Consider the following 25,157-nt stretch of genomic DNA (forward strand, 5'->3'; position numbering starts at 1 on the left):
GGTAAACAGGCAAGTAAATAGAAATAAAGCATTAAGTCATTTGCAAGGTCTTTTAACTGCATAATAGATAGAATGCCTTGAAGTGTTTGCAGATTCTTGGAATTTAGTAGCTGTCTAAACATTTAGGACATCTTTATCCTGGGTCAAATAAATATTGTTAGTAAACTAAAAGCAAGATAACATAGCTCATCAGGATGGGTCATTCTATTGTGTTTTCACACACTGTTCTTTTAAAGTAGGTTATTTCATATAAAGGGTTTTATTGCAGGACATTAACTTATTGTACATCTGGGATGGTTTCAAAATGTTGTAAATTTTTATAATATTGCTATTAAAAATGAAATGATCGTTTTGAATGTGGGCCCTGGGGATGTATGTGCACACGATATTGCAGATAGCAGGAAGATTGAGAACATTACCAAAAGGATGTGGATGCTTTGGAGAGCGTGCAGAGAAGGTTTACCAAGATGTTGCCTGGTATGGAAGGTGCTAGCTATGAAGAGAGGTTGAGTAGGTTCGGTTTATTTTCACTAGAAAAAAGGAGATTGAGGGGGACCTGATTGAGGTTTACAAAATCATGAAGGGTATAGACAGGGTGGATAGAGACCAGCTTTTTCTCAGGGTGAAGGATTCAGTAACAAGAGGTCACGCTTTCAAAGTTGAAAAGTCATACAGGATCCTTTTCTTTATCAATAGAGACGCAGATTACAAAACCTAGATGGATCATTGTGACCATTTCTGGGCAGTACACTTCAGGAAGGATGTCAAGGTGCAAAGGAGGTTGACTAGGATGGTATCAGGGCTGAAAACCTTCAGATCAATGGAGGTGCAGAAGAATAAAGAACAAAGAAGAACAAAGAAAATTTACAGCCCAGGAACAGGCCCTTCGGCCCTCAAAGCCTGAGCTGATCCAAATCTACTTTCTAAACCTGCCACCCAACTCCTAAGCATCTGTATCCCTCTGCTCCCCACCTACTCATGCATCTGTCCAGACACATCTTAAAATGAATTTACCGTGCCTGCCTCTTCCACTTCTGCTGGCATCACGTTCCAAACGCCCACCACCCTCTGTGTGAAGTACTTACCACGTGTATCCTCCTTGAACTTTCCACCTCTCATTTTGAAAGCATGACCTCTCGTGATTGAATCCTTCACCCTGGGAAAAAGCTGGTCTCTATCCACCCTGTCTATACCCTTCATGATTTTGTAAACCTCAATCAGGTTCCCCCCTCAATCTCCTTTTTTCTAGTGAAAATAAACCTAACCTACTCAACCTCTCTTCATAGCTAGCACCTTCCATACCAGGCAACATCCTCGTAAATCTTCTCTGCACCCTCTCCAAAGCGTCCATATCCTTTTGGTAATGTGGCAATCAGAACTGTACACAGTATTCTAAATGTGGCCGAACCAATGCCTTGTACAATTTTAACATGACTTGCCAGCTCTTATACTCAATACCCCATCCAATGAAGGCAAGCATACTATATGCCTTCTTGACTACTCTATCCACCTGTGCAGCAACCTTCAGGGTACAATGGACCTGCACTCCCAGATCTCTCTGCCCATCAATTTTTCCCAAGCCTCTTCCATTCATTGTATAATTCGCTCAAGAATTAGACTTGCCTAAATGCATCACCTCGCATTTGTCTGGATTGAAAGCCATCTGCCACTTTTCTGCCCAACTCTCCAGTCTATCTATATCCTCCTGGATTCTTTGACAGTCCCTTATGCTTTCTGCTGCTCCACCAATCTTTGTGTCATCTGCAAACTTGGTGATCATACCAACAGTGCTTTCTTCCGGATCATTTATGTATATCACAAACAACACCACTGGTCACCTTGCTCCATTTCAAGAAACTCCTTTCAACTACTACTTTCTGTATCCTGTTGCTCAACCAGTTCTTTATCCACCCAGCTAGAACATCCTGCACATCATGTTACTTCACTTTCTACATTAATCTACTATGGGAAACTTTATCAAACACCCTACTAAAGTCCATGTATATGATATCAACAACCCTTCCTTCATCTATCAACTTGGTCACTTCCTCGAAGAATTCTATTAAGTTGGTAAGGCACCATCTACCCCGCACAAAACCATATTGTCTGTCACTGATAAGCCCATTCTTTTCTAAATATAAATAGATCCTATCCCTCAGTACCCTCTCCAGCAACTTTCCCACCACTGACATCAGGCTCACTGGTCTGTAGTTACCTGGAATATCCCTACTACCCTTCTTGTACAAGGGAACAACATGAGCAACCTTCCAGTCCTCCGGGACCTCACCTGTATTTAAGGATGCCACAAAGATATCTGCCAGGGCCCCAGCTATTTCCTCTCTCGCCTCCCTCAGCAACCTGGGATAGATCCCATCCGGTCCTGGCGATTTGTCCACCTTAATAACCTCTAGCCTAGCTGAAAATGTGTTGCTGGAAAAGCGCAGCAGGTCAGGCAGCATCCAGGGAACAGGAGAATCAACGTTTCGGGCATAAGCCCTTCTTCAGGAACCTCTAGCCTACCCAACACATCTTCCCTACTTCTGTCAACATGATCCAGACTATTCAAACTTCTATCTCTAATCTCAAGATTCATCATATTCCTCTCCGCAGTGAACACTGATGCAAAGTAATCATTCAGAATCTCACTCATTCTCTCAGGCTCGACACACAGCCTTCCTTCATTATCCTTTAGTGGACCAATCCTTTCCCTAGTTACCTGCTTGCTTCTTATATAAGAATAATAAGCTTTGGGATTCTCCTTAATTCTGCTCACTAAAGCTATTTCATTACCCCTTTTAACCTGCTTGATTTCTCGTTTAAGACTGGCCCTACTCTTCTGATATTCCTCCAGGGCCCATTCTGTTCTTAGCTGCCTGGACCTTATGTTCACTTCCCTTTTCCTCATGGCTAGTCGTACAATTTCTCCTGTCATCCACGTTCACGAATCTTGCCCTTCCTATCCTTTGCCTTCAACAGGACATGCCTATCCTGCACTATCTTTAACCTATCTTTGAAAGCCTCACACATATCAAATGTGGACTTGCCTTCAAATGGCTGTGTACAATCCACATTTCTGAGCTCCTGCCTAATTTTGATATAATTGGCCTTGGCCCACTTTAGTACTCTTCCCTTAGGACCACTCTCTTCTTTATCTACAAGTATTCTAAAACTTACAGAATTGTGGTCACTGTTCTCAAAGACATTCCCCACCTCAACTTCCACCACCTGGCCTGGCTCATTCCCCAGTACCAGGTCCAATATGGCCCCTTCCCTCGTCGGACTATTGTCATACTGCTCTAGAAAACTCTCCTGGACGCTTCTTACAAATTCTATCCCATCCAGACCTCTGACACGAAATGTATCCCAGTCAATGTTGGGAAAATTAAAATCTCCCATCACCACTACCCTATTGCCTCTACATCTTTCCATAATCTATTTACCTATTTGTTCTTCTACCTCACGCTCACTGTTGGGAGGCCTGTAATACAGCCCCAGCAATGTGACTGCACCCTTTTTATTTCTCAGCTCCACCCGTAATGACTCAGTACCCAAGACCTCCATAGTGTCCTCCTTTAGCACAGCCATGATATCATCCCTAACCAGCAATGCGACTCCACCCCCCACCTCCTTTTACTTCCCTCCTTGTCCTATCTGAAGTGTCTATATCTTGGAGCAATTAGTTGTCAATTATCATGCTCTTCCTTCAACCAAGTCTCTGTGATTGCAATAACGTCATGCTCCTAGGGACCAATCCAAGCCCTAAGTTCATCTGCCTTACACACTATACTCCTTTCATTAAAGCAGATGCATTTCAGGCCACCAGTTCTTTTGCGCTCATCTGCTCTCTGCCTACTCTTCCCTTTATTAATGCTATCTTCATGATTCTTACAGTCTCCACCTCGCTGCCTACTTGTTTTCTCTTCTGGTTCTCAGTCCCCTGCCGCATTAGTTTAAAATCTCCCCAACAGCAGTAGCAAAAACTCCCCCAAGCGACATTGGTTCCGGCCTGGTTCAGATGTAGACCGTCCATTTTGTATTTGACCCATCTTCTCCAGAACCGGTACCAGTGTCCAACAAATCTGAACCCTTCCCTCCTACACCATCTCTCAAGCCACATGTTCATCCTGCCTATTTTTTCATTTCTACACTGGCTAGCACGTGACACTGGTAATAATTCTGAGATCACTACCTTTGAGGTCCTCCTCTTTAACTTCTCTCCTAGCTCCCTGAATTCTGCTTTCAGGACCTCAGCTTGTTTTTTACTTATATCGTTGGTAACCATATGCACCACGACAACTGGCTGTTCACCCTCCCCTTTTAGAATGTTCTGCAGCCAAGCGATGACATCCCTGACTTGAGCACCTGGGAGGCAACATACCATCCGGGAGTCCCGTTTTCAGTCACAGAACTGCTTATCTACTCCCCTCACAATAGAATCCCCTATGACTATGGCCCTATTCCCGCCCTTCTGAACAGCAGTGCCTGCCACGGTGCCATGATCTTGACAACTGCTGCCCTCTCCTGGTGAGCCATCTCCCCTAACAGTATCCAAAACGGTATACCTGTTTTGGACAGAGATGACCACAGGGGACACCTACACTGCCTTCCTACTCTTTTTCTGTCTTTTAGTCACCCATTCACTGTCTCCCTCAGTAATTCTAACCTGCGGTGTGACCAATTCACTAAACATGCTATCCACGACCTCCTCAGCATTGCGGATGCTCCACAGTGAGTCCATCTGCAGTTCCAGAGCCATCATGTGGTCAAACAACAGCTGCAGCTGGACACACTTCTTGCAAGTGTAAGAATCAGGGACGTCAGACACGTTCCTAAGCTCCCACATCAAGCAAGAGGCACATGCTCTGAAGTCCCCTGCCCAAATATAAATTAAGCCCATACCTTCCCGGCAGCCCTTGCTTCACCTCACCCTCTCTCCTCGCTGCTCTGTCAAAATGGAGGCCTGACTCCCGAGGTAAGACCCTTTTTAAGTGGGAAAACTTACCCTTCGCGGCAGCCCTCGCTTCACCTCACTTTCTCTCCTTGTCGCTCTGTCAAAACGGAGTTGTGGAATGTGGAATTGTTCACTTGAAAGTGGAGAAGATTGGGAGAGATGGGACCGGCATATTGAAGTTCATAAAAGATTTATGAACGAAGATTTGGGCCTCAATCGTTTGGAGGTCCAGCACAGGCATATTGGGTTGCATGGTCACCTTATCATTCTTTGGTGCTCTGTATAACCATGAAAGGCAGTTGGGTGTAGAACTGCTCATTCAGAACTGTAAGTTAAAGAACTCTGTGAAATTCTGTGAATAAAAGAACTCAATATTAGCTTGAAGATTGGAACCCAGTTTCTGTTCCAACATCGATTCAGTGACCATGACTTGAAACAACAGGGATAAGAAGTGTGCCATCCTGCTCTATTCTATCAATACTCTAAACTTTAAGTATGTTTTATATATCAAATCTCCTCCAGTTATCAGTGCACCTCAGACTCTCATTTTAGTTTCCTTCTGAAATATTGCACACTGAACACCAACACCACCCTGCTTCCTCAGCACTTAATAAGACTGAGTAACATAGCAAGGTCATTGACCTAAAATATTAACTCTGTTTTTCTCTCCACATTTGCAGCCTCATCTACGGAGCATTCTCAGAACTTTACTGATTTAATTTCAAATGCATGTAAGTTTGGGTTTGTGTTGACCTAGAGAAAAGCTTCAATGACTACATCCAGTCTCCTATTCCAGGCTTGATGGTTTAAATCTTCAGTGACTACATTCAGTCTCCTATTCTCAGCTCAATGGTCTAAATGCTCTAAACTTGCTCTTACTCCTTATATTTTTGTCTTTTTGATACTCTCCCATTTCCATTGGCCCACTGACTCAGGCATCCTGCCCGTCTCCTTTAATCCACTCCACATTTATAGCACAGTCCTCAATCCATATCTCTTTTCAATTCCTCTCCAAACCCCTCCATATTTCTGTCTAACTCCTTATTTATAAAACCCTCTCCAGTAACACTCAGTGTCTACTCTCATTCCCCTCTGTGTATCGTGACCAAAGTTTTCTACTCAACGGTAGCTCTTTAAAGTTCTAATGTGTTATGAACAAGAAACATCTGTATGAATGAAACAACGAACAGCTGGAGATCTGAATCAAAAACTGGCGAAACTCTGTAGGGGAGAAAGGATGAAAATATCTGCATGAAAATGGATGAAAACAGACTAAACACCCATATAAAATTCATTAGGTATCAATCACAGGGAGGGCCTTCAAACCTTCGGTCAAATTTCTGGATCCAGTGGTTGGAATATCTGGATGAAGCTTTGCTCTCATGAGTTATAAATGCCATCAAAAACCTTGATTTGTCTGGTATTTATTCTTCTGTATTTTATGTAATGGAATATTTAGAGCAGTAATTCATAAGAAAATAACACAATTGCTCAGTCAGTAGAAATTGCTGGAATTACTGAGCATTGTGTATAAATTGTCCTGAAAGCAAGGTATAATGAGCAGCATTAAAGACACAACTACAGAGATTTAGAAGCTGTGACACTATGAGCTAATTGAAATAACTCCACAGAGGCCAGAATCCCATCATCAAGTCACCTTTATTTACAGAATCCTTAACGCTGATCCAGCTCCCTCAAAGCCAGCTCTCAGAGTGAACAGGCTGTCTGACATGTCTATATTTTTTATCCTTTTTTTATTTTATTAAACAGTACAGTTTACAAACAATTAACATTAACAGCTGTATACAGAGAAACAGCAATTTACAAGAGAGAGGAGTAGCAAAGCCAAACCCAAACCCCACCGTTCAACCAGTTTTCAGGGAAATGAGGACAATCCTCAAATCCCACTTTCATTCATCAATAACAAAGCAGTGACAAATACATACAAGACAGCCCAATTAGATAAGAAACAGTGCATAGAATACAGATCCCCCCCACCCCCCCAGCAACCCATCAAGCCACCTATCCCTCCCACCTTCCAGCCACTCTAAGGCAGCCCGCCCCTTTCAGCTTCGGCCCACCCATGGCCCTTCCGGCTACATGTTTATTTATATCTGTTAGCCAGGGCTCCCTGATTGGACCAAATTAACAGCTCCAATCAGGGAACCCATACTCTATGAGTTGTACCTCGCTGATGTGATTGCATCACTGCACTAATCAGTGCTATTTGTGAGTCTCAGTGTTAAGACAATGTTTGAACTTTCCTGTGGTCATTTAAGATTTTTAATGTCACATTATTTGAAACCAGTTACCACAGTGTACCTGAACTCCCGTTAAAAATCACACAACACCAGGTTATAGTCCAACAGTTTTAATTGGAAGCACTAGCTTTCAGAGCGCTGCTCCTTCATCAGGTGGTTGTGGAGGACACAATTGTAAGACACAGAATTTATAGCAAAAGTTTACAGTGTGATGTAACTGAAATTATACATTGAAAAATACATTGATTGTTTGTTGAGTCTTTCATCTGTTCAAATACCATGATAGTTTCACTTCTTTCATGTATAAATCACAAAATGTTTTTTTAAAAGTTGCATTCTCAGGTTAACTGTAACAATTGGTGTTAGCTAGACAATATGTTGAAGGTGTTAGCCCCCTGTGTTCCCTGTCTGTGCCATAATGTTTAGACTATTCTAATCTAAAAAGTGAGATAAGGGAGTCTTACATGAATTCATGCAGTTTTTGAGCAAAGATGGCATATTTCCTTACCTAAAGGATGTTCGTGCTCTAGATGGGTTTTTAACAAGAATTGACAATGGTTACATGGTCATCATCCACCATAATGAAATGCGAACCCATGGTTTTCTTTCACTTCAGTCCTGATGAGCACAAGATGAAAAGTTTGACTTCATGTCTCCTTTTAGTAATGTTATAGTTCAACCCTTTAGTTCATGTCATTGTATTTTGTTGCAGGTGGCCGAAGTAGTGTAGTAAATAGAGGAGATGCTCTCAGTTAACTTGTTAATTAAAAATCTAATTAAAAAATTCAGATTATGGTTCTCATCCAAATTAAAGTGGAATAATTTACTTAGATTTGCTGTGTTAGAGTTTTTATTGCAAATATTTTTTTAGTACATATTTATGTTTAAAGGCAAGATGCAGAAGTTGGAAATATTGGCTCATTGTGCTGATGTAGGACCTGTGGATTTCTTGTATCTTTTAATTACAAGTTTGTGCTTATTACCAGATGTCTGAGAGATTATTGCGTAGTTTGATACGGAATTTCAATACTGTAGTTAAGAAGTAAAACCCTCATGGAACAGCGTAATTTAATGTCTCAGGAATTTTGACTGAAGATTAAAGAACCTATCATTTGTAATTTTTATGCTTTTGAACAACTTTGAAGACTGCTTTCTTCCAGATGCAAAAAATTAATGATTTTGAAACAGAAATTTTACTGCTGTCCGTTCAGGATTAATGGTCTTCAGCAGACATCCTGTTCTCTTCACTGCAGTCTTCCAAAGGATTTGCTTATTCTTTCTTTCAGCTTACTGGATTATTTTAATTTTCACCACACCAGTGACAGAAAGACTGAAGTATAAGCGAACTTGGATGAGCAAAAGGAAGATCTGTTTATCACTCCAAACCTGCCATTCTTACCCAGTCTCATAGAACATAGAACATAGAAGAATACAGCGCAGTACAGGCCCTTTGGCCCTCGATGTTACGCCGATCGTAATAGCTGACTCCATACGTGGAAAAAGGTTCTCATGGTCAACCCTATCTAAACCCCTAATCATCTTGTACACCTCTATCAAGTCACCCCTAAACCTTCTTTTCTCCAATGAAAACAACCCCAAGTGCCTCAGCCTTTCCTCATACGATCTTTCTACCATACCAGGCAACATCCTGGTAAACCTCCTCTGCACCCGTTCCAGTGCCTCCACATCCTTCCTATAGTATGGCGACCAAAACTGCACACAATACTCCAGATGCGGCCGCACCAGAGTCTTATACAACTGCAACATGACCTCAGTACTCCGGAACTCAATTCCTCTACCAATAAAAGCCAGTACGCCATATGCCTTCTTCACCGCACTATTTACCTGGGTGGCAACTTTCAAAGATCTGTGTACATGGACACCAAGATCCCTCTGCTCATCCACACTACCAAGTATCCGACCATTAGCCCAGTACCCCATCTTTTTGTTACTCTTACCAAAGTGAATCACCTCACACTTAACTACATTGAACTCCATTTGCCACCTTTCTGCCCAGTTCTGCAGCTTATCTATATCCCGCTGTAACCTGCCACATCCTTCCTCACTGTCAACAACTCCTCCGACTTTTGTATCATCCGCAAACTTGCTCACCCAACCTTCTAGCCTCTCCTCCAGGTCATTTATAAAAATGACAAACAGCAATGGTCCCAAAACAGATCCTTGCGGAACACCGCTAGTGACGGCACTCCAAGATGAACCTTTTCCATCAACTACTACCCTCTGTCTTCTTCCAGCCAGCCAATTCCTAATCCAAACCTCCAACTCACCCTCAATGCCATACCTCCGGATTTTTTGAAGTAGCCTACCATGGGGAACCTTATCAAACGCCTTACTAAAATCCATATACACCACATCTACCACTTGCCCCTCGTCCATCTCCTTAGTCACCTTCTCAAAGAATTCAATAAGGTTTGTGAGGCATGACCTGCCCTTCACAAAACCATGCTGACTATCCTTGATCACATTATTCCTATCCAGATGTTCATTTGTGACTATACTCCCACACCAACACTTCCTACGAAGTAACCTAACAAGTTACTCTGTTCTTTAACAAGTTGCACGAATTTCTACACACCTATCAACCTGGTAATAAAAACCAAACATTATTGTAAACCACTAGCTTCCAGAGACAATGGGCTGGATTTTCACAGAAATACTAAAGCTCCACAGATCTTTAAAAACGCTGTACAAAAAAAACCAAAAGAACTGTGGATGTTAGAAATCTGAAACTGATTCAGAAATTGCTGGAAAATGTCTGCAGGTCTGGCAGTATCTGTGCCAACAAATCAGAATTAACATTTCGGATCCAGTGACCCATCTTCAAAACTGACGGTAGTTTTTATACAGAAGATAGGGTGAGAGGAGGGAGGAGAAAGAGCCCAAAGACAGACAGAAAACAAGTTGGACAGACAAAGAAGTGGTTAAAAGTCAGTCTGAGGGACTGAACAGCTGCTGAAGTCTACCCATGGTAGATATTCGGTTAGTGGCTCTGGATTGGTTTGATGGTATAAAGGGCCAGAGGGCTTGAATGAAGAAGGAGGGTATAGGGCCTAAAATCTTCTAAAACACCTGGGACAAAAACCAAGAGAGCTGAGGCAGAACTTCTAATCATAATGCTATATCAGTCCCTTGCTTTCCTGGTCATCTGCCTTGGGCTGCCAGGGTTGGTGGGCTCCCCTCATGGAACGTTTTACTCGGGTCGTTTTGCCAAAGTAAAAAGTTTCCTGTCTCGAGCTACTTGAATGATAACCTCCTTCCCAACTTGTTTTTTCTTAGACATCACAGGAGAATGGGTGTTTTTTTTAAACATTGTCTTTGTGATGTAGGCATCGCTGACAAAGTTACTATTTATTGCTCTCCCACTGAATGCCACTGAGAGGTCAGTAGTGATTCACATTTTTGAACCACTGTTAGTGTCCTGTGGGTACATCCACAACACTGTTAAGAACGAAGATCCTGAGATTGGACCCAATCACTGTGAAGGAATGAGAGTATAGCACTAAGCCAGGATGGTGTGCTCCTTAGAGGGGAACATGAAGATGGTGCTGTTCCCATGGGTCAACTGTCCTTGTTCTTCTAGATGGTAGAATTTGTAATTTCGGAAAGTGATACCTAAGGACCTTTGGTGAATGGCAAGGGTGCATTGTGTAGATAGTACACGTTGTTACAATGCATTGGGACAGAGGGAGTGTATGCTGAACATGGTGGATGGAGTGCTGATCAAGTGGACTGCTTTGTACTGGATAGTATCAAGCTTCTCAGACTTGCACTCATCCAGGCAATTCGAGGAGTTAGGAGCTGAATTTGGGGAGTTAGAAGCTGAATTAATTGCTCCAAAGGTTCCAACCTCTGATCTGCTCTTACAAAAAAAACGAGAACAAAGAACAGTTCAGGCCAGGAACAGGCCCTTCCACCTACCAAACCTGTGGCCTTTCTAAATTAAAAACCTCTTTGCTCGATGAGGTCCCTATCCCTCTATTCTTTGCTAATTCTTGATATGTTAATATGCCTCTTAAACATTACTATTGTATCTGCTTCTACTTACAGCCACAGTATTAAAAAACCTGGATCTAATTAAGTTTCTGGTCAGTGCGAATCCCCAGTATTCAGTGATAATAATGCCATTGAATATCAAGAGATTATCAATTTGCTTTTGTTGGAGATGGCCATTGCCTGGGAACTGAATGGCATGACTAATATCTGCTACTTATCAGTCCAAGTGTAAATGTTGTACAAAGGTTTACTGCATATGGATACAGACTGCTTCAATATTTGAGGATTTGCGAACTGTACTGAGCATTGCGATCAGAATTTTTACAGACTCATGATTCTGGAAGTCTCAGCCTCCAACATAACATCCACCATCGTTGCAGGGATTGGGCTAGGGAGCAAGGGCAAGTCATACTTTACTCATCTGTGATTCACAGATATTGCTGCATTTCTATAGAAGCAATTTTCATTGCTGGACTTCCAAAACATGATTCATGGAGTTTCAACATTTAAGGATTAAGTTATTCGGAGAGGTAAAGTACTTCTCATGGAGAGTAAGATACCTTTGGGATAGGTATGGGGTTCCTTTTTGAAATCTGAACTGGTGTTTGAAAGATGTCAGGCACTCCTATCGGATTGTTCAGCATGGACATGAGTGTGCATAGAAATGGATACGCTTAGTGGAATAGTTAAGCTGTCAAGTAATTTAAATCATCATGTGTTTTTCTTCGAAATACTCCAGAGTACAGTTGAAAAAATATCTGTGCTTGCTATTTCACTGTTAGTTAACATAAGGATTTGTGCTGCTTGACTACTTCCACAACTTATTGTTATCACAGTTTGATTGACAGCTCCAAGTGGTTGAAAGCAATGCAGTTGCCTTTGATTTGGGCAGTTAACCCAAATATTTATGATGACATAAGGGTTTAAGAACTTGAAATCATCTAAAAGTAATGAATTAGAGTGTTTCTTCTAAAACTATGCTGAAATCTGCAATAGATATTTTAACATCACTTTATTCATCTGACCTTAGTTAACCCATGGGTGATTTAACATGAAGGGTGGATGGGTCAGCATGAGTTAGCACACTTTGGCATGGGACAATTAAGAGCTTACGATCAATATGGGGTCATGTGTGTGAGTTGGCACTAAGTTGGCAAAGGACTATAAAGCACATTTGACATGGAGAGAGGGACATAAGTTAAAGGGGCTTTCGCGAGAGGTGAGTCCCGGACCAGAGGCCATCATAGGCAGGTGACTCTCGGACCAAAGACCGGCACGGGGAGGCAAGGCCCTTTGTTGACTGGAGGTGAGGCCTCAAGTTTTGAAGCCCATTGTGGTCTGGAGGCCATAGACTGGGATGGAAGGACTGTAAATTGAGTACTTTAAAAATATTTTCCCTTTCTATTCATATGCTGGGTTTTAATTTTTTCTCCACTTTAAACCAAATTTTTAAGCATCTGTACCGAGGTATCTTGTACCTAAGATGGCACTGTAAATGGTGACACTACAAACATTTCATTGCACTCATTTGAGTGCAAATGACAATGAAGCTAATTCAATTCAATTCATGGAGTGCCTGAGAGACCATGGGACTTGGTGAGATGGTGTGAGGTGGCATGAATAGGGTGAATGAATTTGTGAGGGGTTAGGGTTACTTTTTTATTTCATTATCTTTATTTTAAACAAGACAAAGTCCCAGAGATGAGCTGTTCCAACAGCCTGCCTCAGCATCCAACAATCTCTGTATCTGCTCCGGGCTCTACCTGAGTCCTATTAGTGCCCACCGGAATGGAAATCTGAATATTCCAGGCACTTTATTGCAAGTTTGGTTTTGAAGGCAGGAACTTTCCCAAATCCACACAACCAACTCAGGAGTGAAAGTTGGGCCTGTGCCTTCTTTAGCCAAGTGGCCATGTCTGGCTTTCTTGAGGAGGAAAGGTCACTGATGATTCTTTTGAGATGGCTGGCCAAGGGCATTCTTTGCCAAAATGCAGTTTTGCATGACTGAGAAAAATCACTGTTCTGCAAACCAAAATGGAAGTTGTGGAAAAGCTCAGCAGGTCTATCAGCACCTGTGAAGCGAAATCAAAGTTAACGTTTCGGGTCCAGTCACCCTTCCTCAGAATCTATTGATTTATGATCAATGAAATGCTTAAAACATTGAAGTTGCTGCCAGTCTTTTGACTAATTTAGTTGAGTAGACTTGAACCTCGCTATCAAGAATTGTGTTAATATCTAGCAATTATCTGTTAATAACCTGGTTCACAAGACAAGTTCCAAACATGTTTAAACATGAACAGTGTTAACTCCTGGCTAAATTAATGGTAAGTAACTAATATTCTATCAATTTAATCAATGCCAATCATAACACTTGTTGTAGACCCATGCAATCGTGTTCATGTTATAAACAACCATCTATTCTAGATTTATCCTGCAATGACTGTTTATAATTTGAAATTATTTTATTTCAGACCTGTTGACAGTGAACGAATACCATTCTTTGCTGCAGCTTATTTGTCACGATTTTCCAATGGATCATGTCCTCAAAGCAGCAAGGCAAGTAGTTTTTCTTCTTATTTAACAAATCCCAGCTATGTTGCCTTCTCCAAATCAAGGATTGATCAAATTGTGCAAAGAGAGAGTAGACATTTTTATTTCTTGTAATAGTGTTTTGCTGCTGATGATCATGCAAAAATCAGTTTGTTAAACTGATGCAACTGTTCTTGCTTTGTTTCTGCAAACTTGCTTCAATTTGTACTTGTGGAATTGGAGTTATATATTAAAGACTATCTTGCCAGCCACTGAAAGCTGTTTTGTACATGTAATCTGTTGTGAAATGATCCAACTTCATGTTTAATTCACAAGCAGAAAGAGACAGAGGAGAACAAGTTTGTGATTATCAATTTACACAGCCAGACATTGTTTCATTACTGCAGCACTGCACATTACAATGTTAGTACATGCTTGAGATTTTCTAATGCTGTAGTATGGGACTTTCATTTCCATGTGAATATTTTCACGAAGGCAGGTGTTAAATACTGTACACTTGGAAAATTTTATTGAACGTGGACTATTTGATCATTAGAATGATTTTTGATCTGGGGGTAAGCTAGAAAATGATTGTAATGCAGTGACAGTCTATCCTTAAAACAGTGGAGCATTACCCGTTGCCCAGATGATGAATTCAGGATATTGCCTAAGGCAACCTTCAATCAAAGACCACAGAAGAAAACAAATGAGAAGTTACCTGCTTTGGGGCATCTCAGTGAAGATAATTGGAGGTCTGGGAACAAATTAGGGAAAACCTTCTGAAATAACACTCCCAGTGGGTTCCTTACCAATTGGCAATGGAATATTTGAAAATTGGAGCATATGCTGCATACTATCTTTCAGCTATTTGCATGACTATAAGAGAAAATGTCATGAAGTACACTCAAACATCCAGAATTTAATTGGGTGAAATTTCGGCTAATCTAGCACTGTGGCTCAGACAACCAGTCTGACTATTTGGAGATATTGGAGGGATCAGAAGCTGTGGTGGTGAGGCAGGGCTATGGAGGTTTTCAGAATTGGTGTTAAAACTAATGTTACTTTTTTTCTAATGATGTTGTTGAAGAACAACATGTAAATGATGAATAGAAAGAGATTAATGATCAATCCTAGGAGATTGATCAGGAGACACCAGAAATGGAGGTGTGGAACCTGGATGAGAAGCCTGAGTCTCCTGCTGTAGCTGGACAGAAATGAGTGAAATCAGATTTGGGAAATCCTTCATCGCTGGATTGCAGAGAAGAATCTTTGTTTTGACCTATTATTTTTTTCTTCTGATATTGATTGCTACTTTTGATCTGTTCCCAATAAAGCTAAATTCTTCAAACATCTCTGCATAATGCTGCACCCTGCATTGGAGAATACACTTTCATAATTCATAACCAACAGCCGTTATCATGCTGTCATTGAAGCTAAAGCAAATAAACTAAAGCAGGTACAAAAAGATTTAAACATTGCTGGATAGCAACCTTTTCCAACAGACCACAGGCAGTCATATCCCAAAATTTGGCACTGGATATATAAAAGTGCTAACTACAAACCATATCATTATGGTTTTACAATTGCATTTAAGAGCTGTATTCCTACTAGCATAATGTTTAATGGCAAAATTAAATAACATATTAAGATGAATTATTCTATTCAGTCATAAAATGCAGATTTAAATCAATTAGATAAGGATATTTTTTAGATTCATAGTCTGGAATGAGTGAGTTTTAAATACTGCTGCAAAAAATGACAGACCATCGAGCTCTTTGTCTCGTACTCATCAGGACAGAAGCAAGGGCACATTTCAAAGAGAACAGCAATTTATACTGGATAGGAAATGGGTGCTGATTAATTGGCATGTGTACTGATTGGTTGAGGTGCTACCATGGAGAATACCTTGACCAATTAGAGTTGACTTGTCTTTTCCTGAATTTAATCAAAAGCTTGCGGGTGAATGTTCCCTGGTTCATTTAACATGGTTATCTTATTTGCCACTCCTTTGTTATCCTAATTTTTTTGCCACAGTTTATGGAATATCGCTTTGCTGAAAAATAGTCAGACAGTCCCACAGCACAAACATCACAACATCGAAACAAGTATCCAACCTGGTAATTTATTGCAAGTTTTAAAAAAAATAAACTTTTATAAATGTGTGACACAGGAGAGGATATAAACTCTAGGTTGAAGAATCATCTAACATTTTTGATGTTCACTGTAAATAATGAGGTTTTGGGATACATTGAGGGCAGGAGTGAGGCTTTCCAGTATTGGTTGACAAATTGGAAGAAAGCGCACTGAAATTGCTGGGGTTTTTTTAATTCAGTGAGCTGAGTAGTATTTTAGTTACGGGTTGGCATAACACTTAGCATGATAAAATCTCACTAATGTGTTCCCAGTTCCAGTATTTAACAGACAGATCTGAAGATAGAGTTTTGTGGAGTTGGGGTAGGAAACTCCAGAAGTGAACATACGATAATGGATTCCAGAGAGCCAATAGTTTGTGCTGCACTTCAGTTACACCTCGTGCTGGGGGTTAGTGAGCAGTCAGAGAGAAATACTGGTCTTGCAATTGGAGGAACAACCTTGCGGTTTTCTTAAAAATCCATTCACAGGATTTGAACATTTATTGGCCATTCCTAATTGCTGTTTGAGGTGGTGGTGGTGTCCCACTGAATTCTATGGGGTCTAGGTACCCTTACAGCACTGTTAGAAAGGGAGTTGCAGGACTTTAACTCAGTGACAGGGAATGGACAGCAACATGGTTCCAATTCAGGATGGTGTGTAATTTGGAGGGGAACTTGCAGATGCTGGTGACACCATGCATCTGTTGCTCTTGTCCTTTTAGGTAGTACAGATCATGAAAGGTGCAGTTGAAGGAGCCTTGATGAGTTACTTTCATGTATATTCTAGATGCTGCAAGCTGCTGCCACTGTGTGGGAGGGAGTGATTATTGAAGGTGATGAACGGGACCCCAACCAAGCAACTACTTTTTGTGGTTGGTATCAATGCTCTTGAGTGTTTTTGGAGCTGCACTCATCCAGGCAAGTGGAGAGTAGTCCATCACAGTCCTGACTTTTACTTGTAAGTGGTGAACAGGCACTGGGGAATTTGTTCTTGTCAAAGTTCCTAGCCACTGTTGTTGTTCACATGAAGGTCCGCTGGCAAGAGATAATTATCTCCAGCATGAATAATTTGGTGTTTCAGGGCTTTGGGATGATGCACTTTTTCACAGATAGTGTGGCAAGTTCCATGTAAAGTAGATGCTGTAACCGTGATCATAATCTGGGTGATTACTTTAAACATAATTACAGATAGCCTTCACCTTACCGTGCTGCATTGATCTGCACCATAGTGCTGTCGATCAAGATGATGACGGTGAAATGCAACTGTGAGATTGAGAGGAAAAATGACCAGTTGGAAGGTGGAGTAGGGTATTCGACTCTGAGTGTTATCACTTCTCACACACTTTCCCTTCAGACCTAGTAGTCAACTAGATACCTTGCCTTCCAATGGACAGGTGGAGGTGGAATTGTCTTTGGCTTGGCTATTAAGGGTTCCAAAGCCCAGAGAGTATCAGCTAAGAGCTCACAAAGCAGGGTTTTGAGCCACCTGCTGTTGCTGTAGTTGAATCTTTCAGATTTAAATTTTTTATTGTTGGCATGTGTACTTAAGTACAGAGTACAAGAGTATAGTGAAAAGTGTACAATGTCACCACGCACAGCGCCACTTTAAGTGCAAAGTGCCTAGCTACAAAATCTTAGTTATGGAAGTCGAAAAATAAAGAAATAAATTAGCATGACAGTCTTCTTAGCATAAAAGTAGAGAATTGAAGAAATAAAGTTAAAATGTGAAACATTACAGTCCTTTCTTGAGCAATGGGCCTACAGATACTCCAAGCTGGGCTTCTCCAGGACTGGCTAGGCATGCTTTCACATGCACTGGGTTAAAACCTGCCTGGGCACACTGGTGTTTGCAAGGCCTTGGCCCTGAATACCGCATTGTGGTTGATCGCCATCCCTCATGGCTGACTGAATCTACAGGGTTTCTTAAAATGTATTCATTTGTTCAATGTGGGCATCGCTGGCTGGCCAGCATTTATTGCCTATTCTTAGTTGCCCTTTGAGAAGGTGGTAGTGAGTTGCCTTCTTGAACTGCTGCAGCCCATCTGTTGTAGGTTAACCCACAATGCCCTTAGGGAGGGAATTCCAGGTTGCACACATAGAAGAGAAAGGTAAAGGAATGGGAAAGCATTAATGTATGCACATGGATGTCTGAAGAAACGTGCAGTTTTTGTTGTTCAGTTAAAGCACAAACATTTTATTCTTTTGCACTACTTTGCTAAGTGATGGCCATTGATATCACATGTTCACTGAATGGCGCATTAGCCAGTACACTACTTCTAAAACCATGGGTTGTTATCTTATGACTTAACCTTTTGTGAGGTACCTTGTTAAACACCTTCTGGAAGTCCAAATACAACACATCTACTGGTTCCCATCTATCCACTCTGAAGAAACCTGAATAAATTAGTCACAATTTCCCTTTCATGAAATTATGCTGGCTCTGCTAGATTAGATTATAATTTTCCAAATGTGCTGCTTTACTTCCTTAATAATATATTCCAATAATAGATGTTAGGCTAATCGGTCTATAGGTACCTGCATTTTCTTCTCTATCCTTTTGAGTAGAGGTGTCACATTGTCAGTTTTCCAATCCTCTGGTGCTTCTCCAGAGTCCAAGGAATTTTGCAAAATTACAACTAATGCACCTGTCTGTAGCTATTTCTTTTAGGATCCTAGGATGCAAGCCATCAGGGCCAGGGAACTTATCTGCCTTTAGCCCCATTCGTTTGTCTAATATTACTTTTCTAGGGATGGTAATGACACATAATTCCTCCCACATATTCTTTAGTATTATTGGAATATTCAAAGTATCTTTCAAAGACTGATGCAAAATATCTTTTTTAACTCCTTGTTCCCCATAATTATCTTCCCAGATTCAGTCACAGTGCCTGTTACCATTGACCTCACTCTTCCTTTCATATTTTTATTTAAAAAGTTCTTGTTGTAGTACTTTTTTATATTTTCTTCATGAGTTTGTCCCAGTAGTTTATTTTCTGTCTCGTTATTACCTTTCTCATTGGTGAGTTGCAGGAAGCGTGGGAAATCCATGGATGTACCATTTTGATTTCCAAGTGAGTTGTAACATCACTCAGGTTTGAAACACTCCAGTTAAAAGTGGAAGTTGATGGTTTGGAACAGATTTGCTGATGGGCTTGGCGTTTTGGTTGATTTTCTACAATTGAACATAGAATTAAGGTGTGAAAATCTTTCAACTTCATTCCTTTCACAATCTGTCAGGAGGTTTCAAATTAGCACACTTGTCTCAGAATACCAAAGTTCTGGGTTCAAGTCCCTCTTCAGAACTCGAGAATCACTAACTTAAACTGAATGAAGCACCTGACACTGACCTAGGCACTGGAAACTGCAACTACTTTGCTATCCACCCTGCAAAGTCCTCCTAACTAACATATGAGGGCCTATGCTAAAATTGGGTGAGGTGTCTCAAAACTGAGTCAAGCACTATTCTTGGCTATGTCCCTTCCCACTGACAGGACCACCTGCAAGTTCCGCTACACGCCATTCACTATCCAGGTTTGGAACTGTGTCGTCATTCATTCAATGCCACTGGTCATTGTCATGGAACTTCCTTCCTAACAGTGCTGTGGGTTTCCTCACACCATGTGGATTACTGTTTATGAAGGTAGCTCACTACCACCTTCTCAACAGCAATTTGGGATTGCCAATAAATGCTGTCATCATCCCATGAATGAATAAAAAACAAAATCAAGGTTGATGCTCCAATGTAGTGCTGAGTGAGGGTTGCACTTTCCAAAGTACCGGCTTTTGGAGGCCCAGCTGCTCAAATGGATATAAACAATCCCACAGCATTCTTTCAAGGAGAGCAGGTTATTGTGAGTAAATCACCACAAGCTACCTTTAATTAAGCTACTTATTAAGAAATCTCACGTTCAAATACTGAAACAGTGATTTAAACTTTATTTCACGTAGCAACCAATATATGATCCCTAAGAAAGCAAGTTAAGCCTCACAACCCAACTTGACTATTACCCGACTTAAAGATTGCATCTGGCCAGGATTCCACAAACAGCCGTCTGTCTCTGAAAGTGTCCAGGGTTTAATTCTTATGCAATGTTTTGGAGCGATTACTTAAACAGAACTGCTGTGACACCTGTTTGATACACCGGATGCTTTGTTGCCACAAGGACAATTTGCACTGCAGAAGATTTTAAGGTTTTAATTGCAGGAAAAGCTGCATTTTAAACAGGCAGCTAACATAAAGTCATAGAGTTATACAGCACGGAAACATACCCTTTTGTCCAACTCGTCCATGCTGACCAGATTTTCTAAACTGATCCTAATCTAAGCTAACCCTGAATATAACAAGAAACAGTGGAGCTACTGCTGATAAAAAAAAAGTGAGCTACAGTCTTGAGGTCTCTGGAGAGAATAATCAGTGTTGGGGGGATGAAAGAATCAATTGAATCATCAATAAGGTGATCTATCTCCAATGTCCTGGCTCACATTTATTTCTTGATTAAGATCACACAATACAAATCTATTATCACATTGGTGATTGTAGGAGTTTACTGTGTATAAATTTGCCTGCTACTTTTCTATAATCTGAGCCTGTGCTATGTATATATACTAATTTCATTGATGAACTCCTTGCTGGTCGAATCTATCTGGCAAGGAATGAATGACGCCGAAGTCTCAAATATTCCTGCACTGAATGGGACCACTGCATTGTTGAAGACCTGAAGTCACATATAGGCCAGACCATGTAAGAATAGCAAATTTCCCTTTCCTAAATGACACAGATAATGTCTGAAAACTATTACTGAGACCAGTTTTCAATCCAGCAATAATGCCACTTTGTCACTATTTGTCCATAACTGCATAGGATATGTGGGTGAGACAATCACTGTTGTAAACGCCAAATGCCAACAAACTCTACACCTCTCCCTCATTACCATTTGAAACTGACCATATTCATATTGGTCCCTAGACTGTTCACGACTTTGGCATCACTTTAAATCCTGAAATAAGCTACACAACTCATTTATCACCAAAGTACTTCTGCCATCTCCAGTTCTGCCTTTGTTTACCTGTGACGGGAAGGGAAATTGCCATCTTCACTGTTTATGACACTTGAATGATTTTCTTAGACATTTTCTTCTGTTAATCAACCTGATGCTGTGTATTACTACCTCTTTCAAATATGCTTTAAGTAAGGTCAGAACGCTATGACCTAATTCCTTAATGGAAGGGTTGATTCTGGAGTTGAGAGGGTTGCCTTATGAGGAGAGACTGAGTAGACTGGGACTATATTCATTGGAATTTAGAAGAATGATGGGGGGATTTTACAGAAACATATAAAATTATGAAAGGAATAGATAAGATAGAAGCAGGCAGGTTGTTTCCACTGGCAGGTGAAACTAGAATAAGGGACATAGCCGCAAAATAAGGGGGACCAGATTTAGGACTGAATTGAGGAGGAACTTCTTCACCTGAAGGGTTGTGAATCTGTGGAATTCCCTGCCCAGTGAAGCAGTTGAGGCTACCTAGTTGAATGTTTTTAAGGCAAAAGAAGACAGATTTTTTAACAGTAAAAGAATTAAGGGTTATGATGAGTGGGTTAGTAAGTGGAACTGAGGCTGTGAAAAGATCAAATGGTGGAGCAGGCTCAAGTGGTAGATGGCCGACTCCTGCTCCTATTTCTTATGTTCTTATGTAAAATTTAAAATATATTTAGTCTGCAAACAAGTATAGTTAAAAGATAGGGCCCACATTTCTTGCAAATGTTTGCGTCCTTGCCCATCCCATATAAATCAGGACTGATGCCCAATGTCAGGTGTATCTCGGATCTACTCATTTAACAGGAATGATTGTTGTCTGCCCTTAGTTCATACTGACAGACCGTGCAAACCACCTTTTGGCCAATATTCCTGCAAATTAAGGGGTCACAATGCTGTGGGAAGGAAGTCTATAATCAAAAAACCCTTTCAGAGTTCTGAAAGAAACAAGCTTGATGGTATTTTTTTTCTCAATGTTTTCTTTTTACAAATATTCTCGCAATCGCAAACGACTTTACACTGAAGTCACCACAGCAGCTGTTTTTTGTGGATTACTGATACACAATCTGTTGCCAGGTCACACACCCTGTTTATTCACTGACATGACTAAGTCACTGCCAAGTGTTACTGATGCCTCACTAACCTAACACGTCTGTTCAAAATATCTGTGAGTGCCTGTATGTGTATCATGTTTTAATTAAGGACTGAAATAGCCAGCTCTGGGAATGTCATACTGCTAACCTAGTCTGATCTTGGTCAGATCACGGAAATGCTTTGAGACAAGTTACATCCTGTAGTGATGGTTTGGAGAAAGCATTTTTAAAGATGACTTTAAAACTCCTGGGAGCAGCTACAACGATTTGTTCTTCTTAGTAGCTCAGGCTTTTTTCCACAGTCTCTGCTCCAACTGATAAAATAAATGAAGAAAATTCTGGAAATACTTACAGGTCAGGCAGCATCCTTGAAGAGAGAAACAAAGTTCACATTTCAGTTCTGTAACCTTGCATCAGAACTTATAAATATTGGAAATATATGAAGCAACAACTCATGTCCTGTTACTAGGAATGTGTGGCTACAGCATTGATTCCTCTGGCAGAACAAGTGTAGTAAATAACTGAGATCTGAATTTAGCATCAAATCCAAATCTTGCTCCAGCAAGAGTGCTAGAGGTTTGTCCATTTAAAACCTTTTAATTTTAAAGTCAAAGTCGCAGGAGAAGTTGTTGGGGTTAAGACAGACATACCCTTTTATCTTTTTCCTGATGAAAGATAGGACTTCAATGTAATGCACATGAATGATGATGCCACTAGAGCTGAGCCATTGAAGGTTAGGATGGTACCATGGTGTATGCAATCCAACAAATATTGGTTCATCACAACTCCTGCTTTTCTTTTACATGAATTTTCTGAATTAGCACGTTATTGGCCCTTAGCTTTTAAATTCGCCTGAAGTTTGCATTTCTTTCACTTCCATACTAAAATGTTTTAGATTCCAAGACAATGTTAGGCCTTGTGGAATTTGTCATAACTCTGTAACTTATCTTTAGCATTTATACAGCAGAAGCCATAATTATGTTATGCATTCCTTCCCTCTTATTGGGAAAGGGATACTCGTCAAACCAAGCTTGAACCATGCTCTTTTTGCCAGCAACAGGGAATGATAAGAGTGAACCAAATCCAGTTTCATTTATGCAATTCCCTTTACAGGAATTGAATCACTTTTTAAGAATTATTTGTTCACAGGATGTGGGCATTGCCAGCTAGGCAAAAATTTATTGCCCATCTTTAATTTCCCTTGAGAAGATGGTTCAGATCAGCCAATGCTGTAAAAACACAGCAGAGTTCCCAGAACTATCATTCTTCACCACACCATCAGTACTCTGGGTTGCTGTAAGAAACTGAGACATTTTGACAAATGGCTTGTTTACTTAAGAAGGAATTTTTGGAACCCCAGAGAATCTTTTCTGCAATACAGACTGGTGTTGTGAATTGGGACCCTGTGAAATTCCCGACATAACAGACTCCAAAGAATTTGCCAAAAAAATTGAAGACGCCGATGGGCAATTCTGCCAAGCCGGGAACCTTCCAAAAATATCTATTAAAATTAGAGAATTTGGAAGGTTGAACTGCAGTTAAGCAACTCAGGAGAAGTTGGATTATTAAATACATAGTCTAATCCCTGTGTAAAACTACTAAACTGAGCCCTTAACTTGCCTCACTCATACCCAACAAGTTGGGTGAAGCAAGTGGGCAAAAAGTTGGCAAATGGATTATGAAGTGGGAAATGTGAAGTTGTTCATTTTGGAAGGAGGAACAATAGAACAGGATATTGTTTGAGTAGAGGAAAACTGGAGAAAGCTGCAACACTATTACCAGTGTTGTCCAGAGAATCAGGCTAATGCCCTGAGAATCTGTGTTCAAATCGCACCATGGTAGAATTTAAATGAAATTTATAAATTAATCTGGAATTGAAATCTTAGTCTCAGAGACGGTGCCATGAAACTATGTTTGTTTGTATAAAAACTCAATTCACTAATGCCTATTAAGAATGAAAATTCTTAGCCTGGTCTGTCTGGCCTACATATGACTTCAGATCCACAACAATGTGGTTAACTGTTAACTGCCTCTGAAATGGCCCAGCATTTGTGGCAATTAGGGATGAGCAACAAATATCGGCCTTGGCAGAAGAGTTAAATAGCTACTTTGGATCTGTCTTCACTGGGGAAGACACAAGCAATCTCCCAAGTGTAATAGTGGCTGAAGGACCTAGGGTAATGGATGAACTGAAGGGAATTTATATAAGGCAGGAAATGGTGTTAGATAGACTGTTAGGTCTGAAGGCTGATAAGTCCCCGGGACCTGATGGTCTGCATCCCAGGGTACTTAAAGAGGTGGCTCTAGAAATCGTGGACACATTGGTAATTGTTTTCCAATATTCTATAGATTCAGGATACGTTCCTGCAGATTGAAGCGTGGCTAATGTCCCACCTTTCAAGAAAGTTAAAAATCACACAACACCAGGTTATAGTCCAACAGGTTTAATTGGACGCACTAGCTTTCGGAGCGCTGCTCCTTCATCAGGAGGTTGTTTCGGAGCGGCACTCTGAAAGCTAGTGCTTCCAATTAAACCTGTTGGTCTATAACCTGGTGGTGTGTGATTTTTAACTTTGTCCATCCCAGTCCAACACTGGCATCTCCAAATCATTTTCAAGAAAGGAGGGAGAGAGAAAACAGGGAATTATAGACCGATTAGCCTGACATCATTGGTGGGAAAGATGATGGAGTCAATTACAAAAGATGAAGTTACAACTTATTTGGATAGCAGTAACAGGATAGGTCAGAGCCAGCATGGACTTACAAAAGGGAAATCATGCTTGACTAATCTTCTGGAATTTTTTGAGGACATAATTGTGAAGGTGCACAAGGGTAAGCCAGTGGATGTAGTGTACCTGAACTTTAAGAAAGCCTTTAATAAAGTCCCAGATAGGAGATTAGTGAGCAAAATTAGGGAACATGTTATTGGGGGCAAATACCGAGTTGGACTGAAAATTGGCTGGCTGACAGGAAGCAAAGAGTAGTGATAAATGGGTCCTTTTCAGAATGGCAGTGGGGTACCACAAAGCTTGGTGCTGGAACCTCAGCTGTTTATAATATACAGTAATGATATAGATGAAGGTATTAAAAGTACTATTAGCAAATTTGCTGATGACACAAAGCTGGGTGGCAGGGTGAAATGT

At 40.7% G+C, this 25,157-nt stretch overlaps 1 protein-coding gene across 4 annotated transcripts in view; it reads left to right on the forward strand.

The window, feature by feature from the left end:
- Positions 1-25,157, forward strand: part of cstpp1 (centriolar satellite-associated tubulin polyglutamylase complex regulator 1) — a 368,165-nt gene that overhangs the window by 223,283 nt on the left and 119,725 nt on the right. For 3 of the 4 annotated variants that reach the window (XM_043705470.2, XM_043705472.2, XM_043705471.2), the window contains one exon: positions 13,698-13,782. The exons of the other annotated variant lie outside the window; for it this stretch is intronic. In XM_043705470.2, the coding sequence (XP_043561405.2) occupies positions 13,698-13,782 (85 nt within the window). The remainder of the gene's footprint in view (positions 1-13,697; positions 13,783-25,157) is intronic. 4 annotated transcript variants of the gene reach the window in all.

This window comes from Chiloscyllium plagiosum, unplaced genomic scaffold (genome assembly GCF_037043375.1).
Source record: "Chiloscyllium plagiosum isolate Xiang-an unplaced genomic scaffold, Cpla_swu_hap1 HiC_scaffold_18, whole genome shotgun sequence".
Taxonomy (NCBI): Eukaryota; Metazoa; Chordata; class Chondrichthyes; order Orectolobiformes; family Hemiscylliidae; genus Chiloscyllium; species Chiloscyllium plagiosum.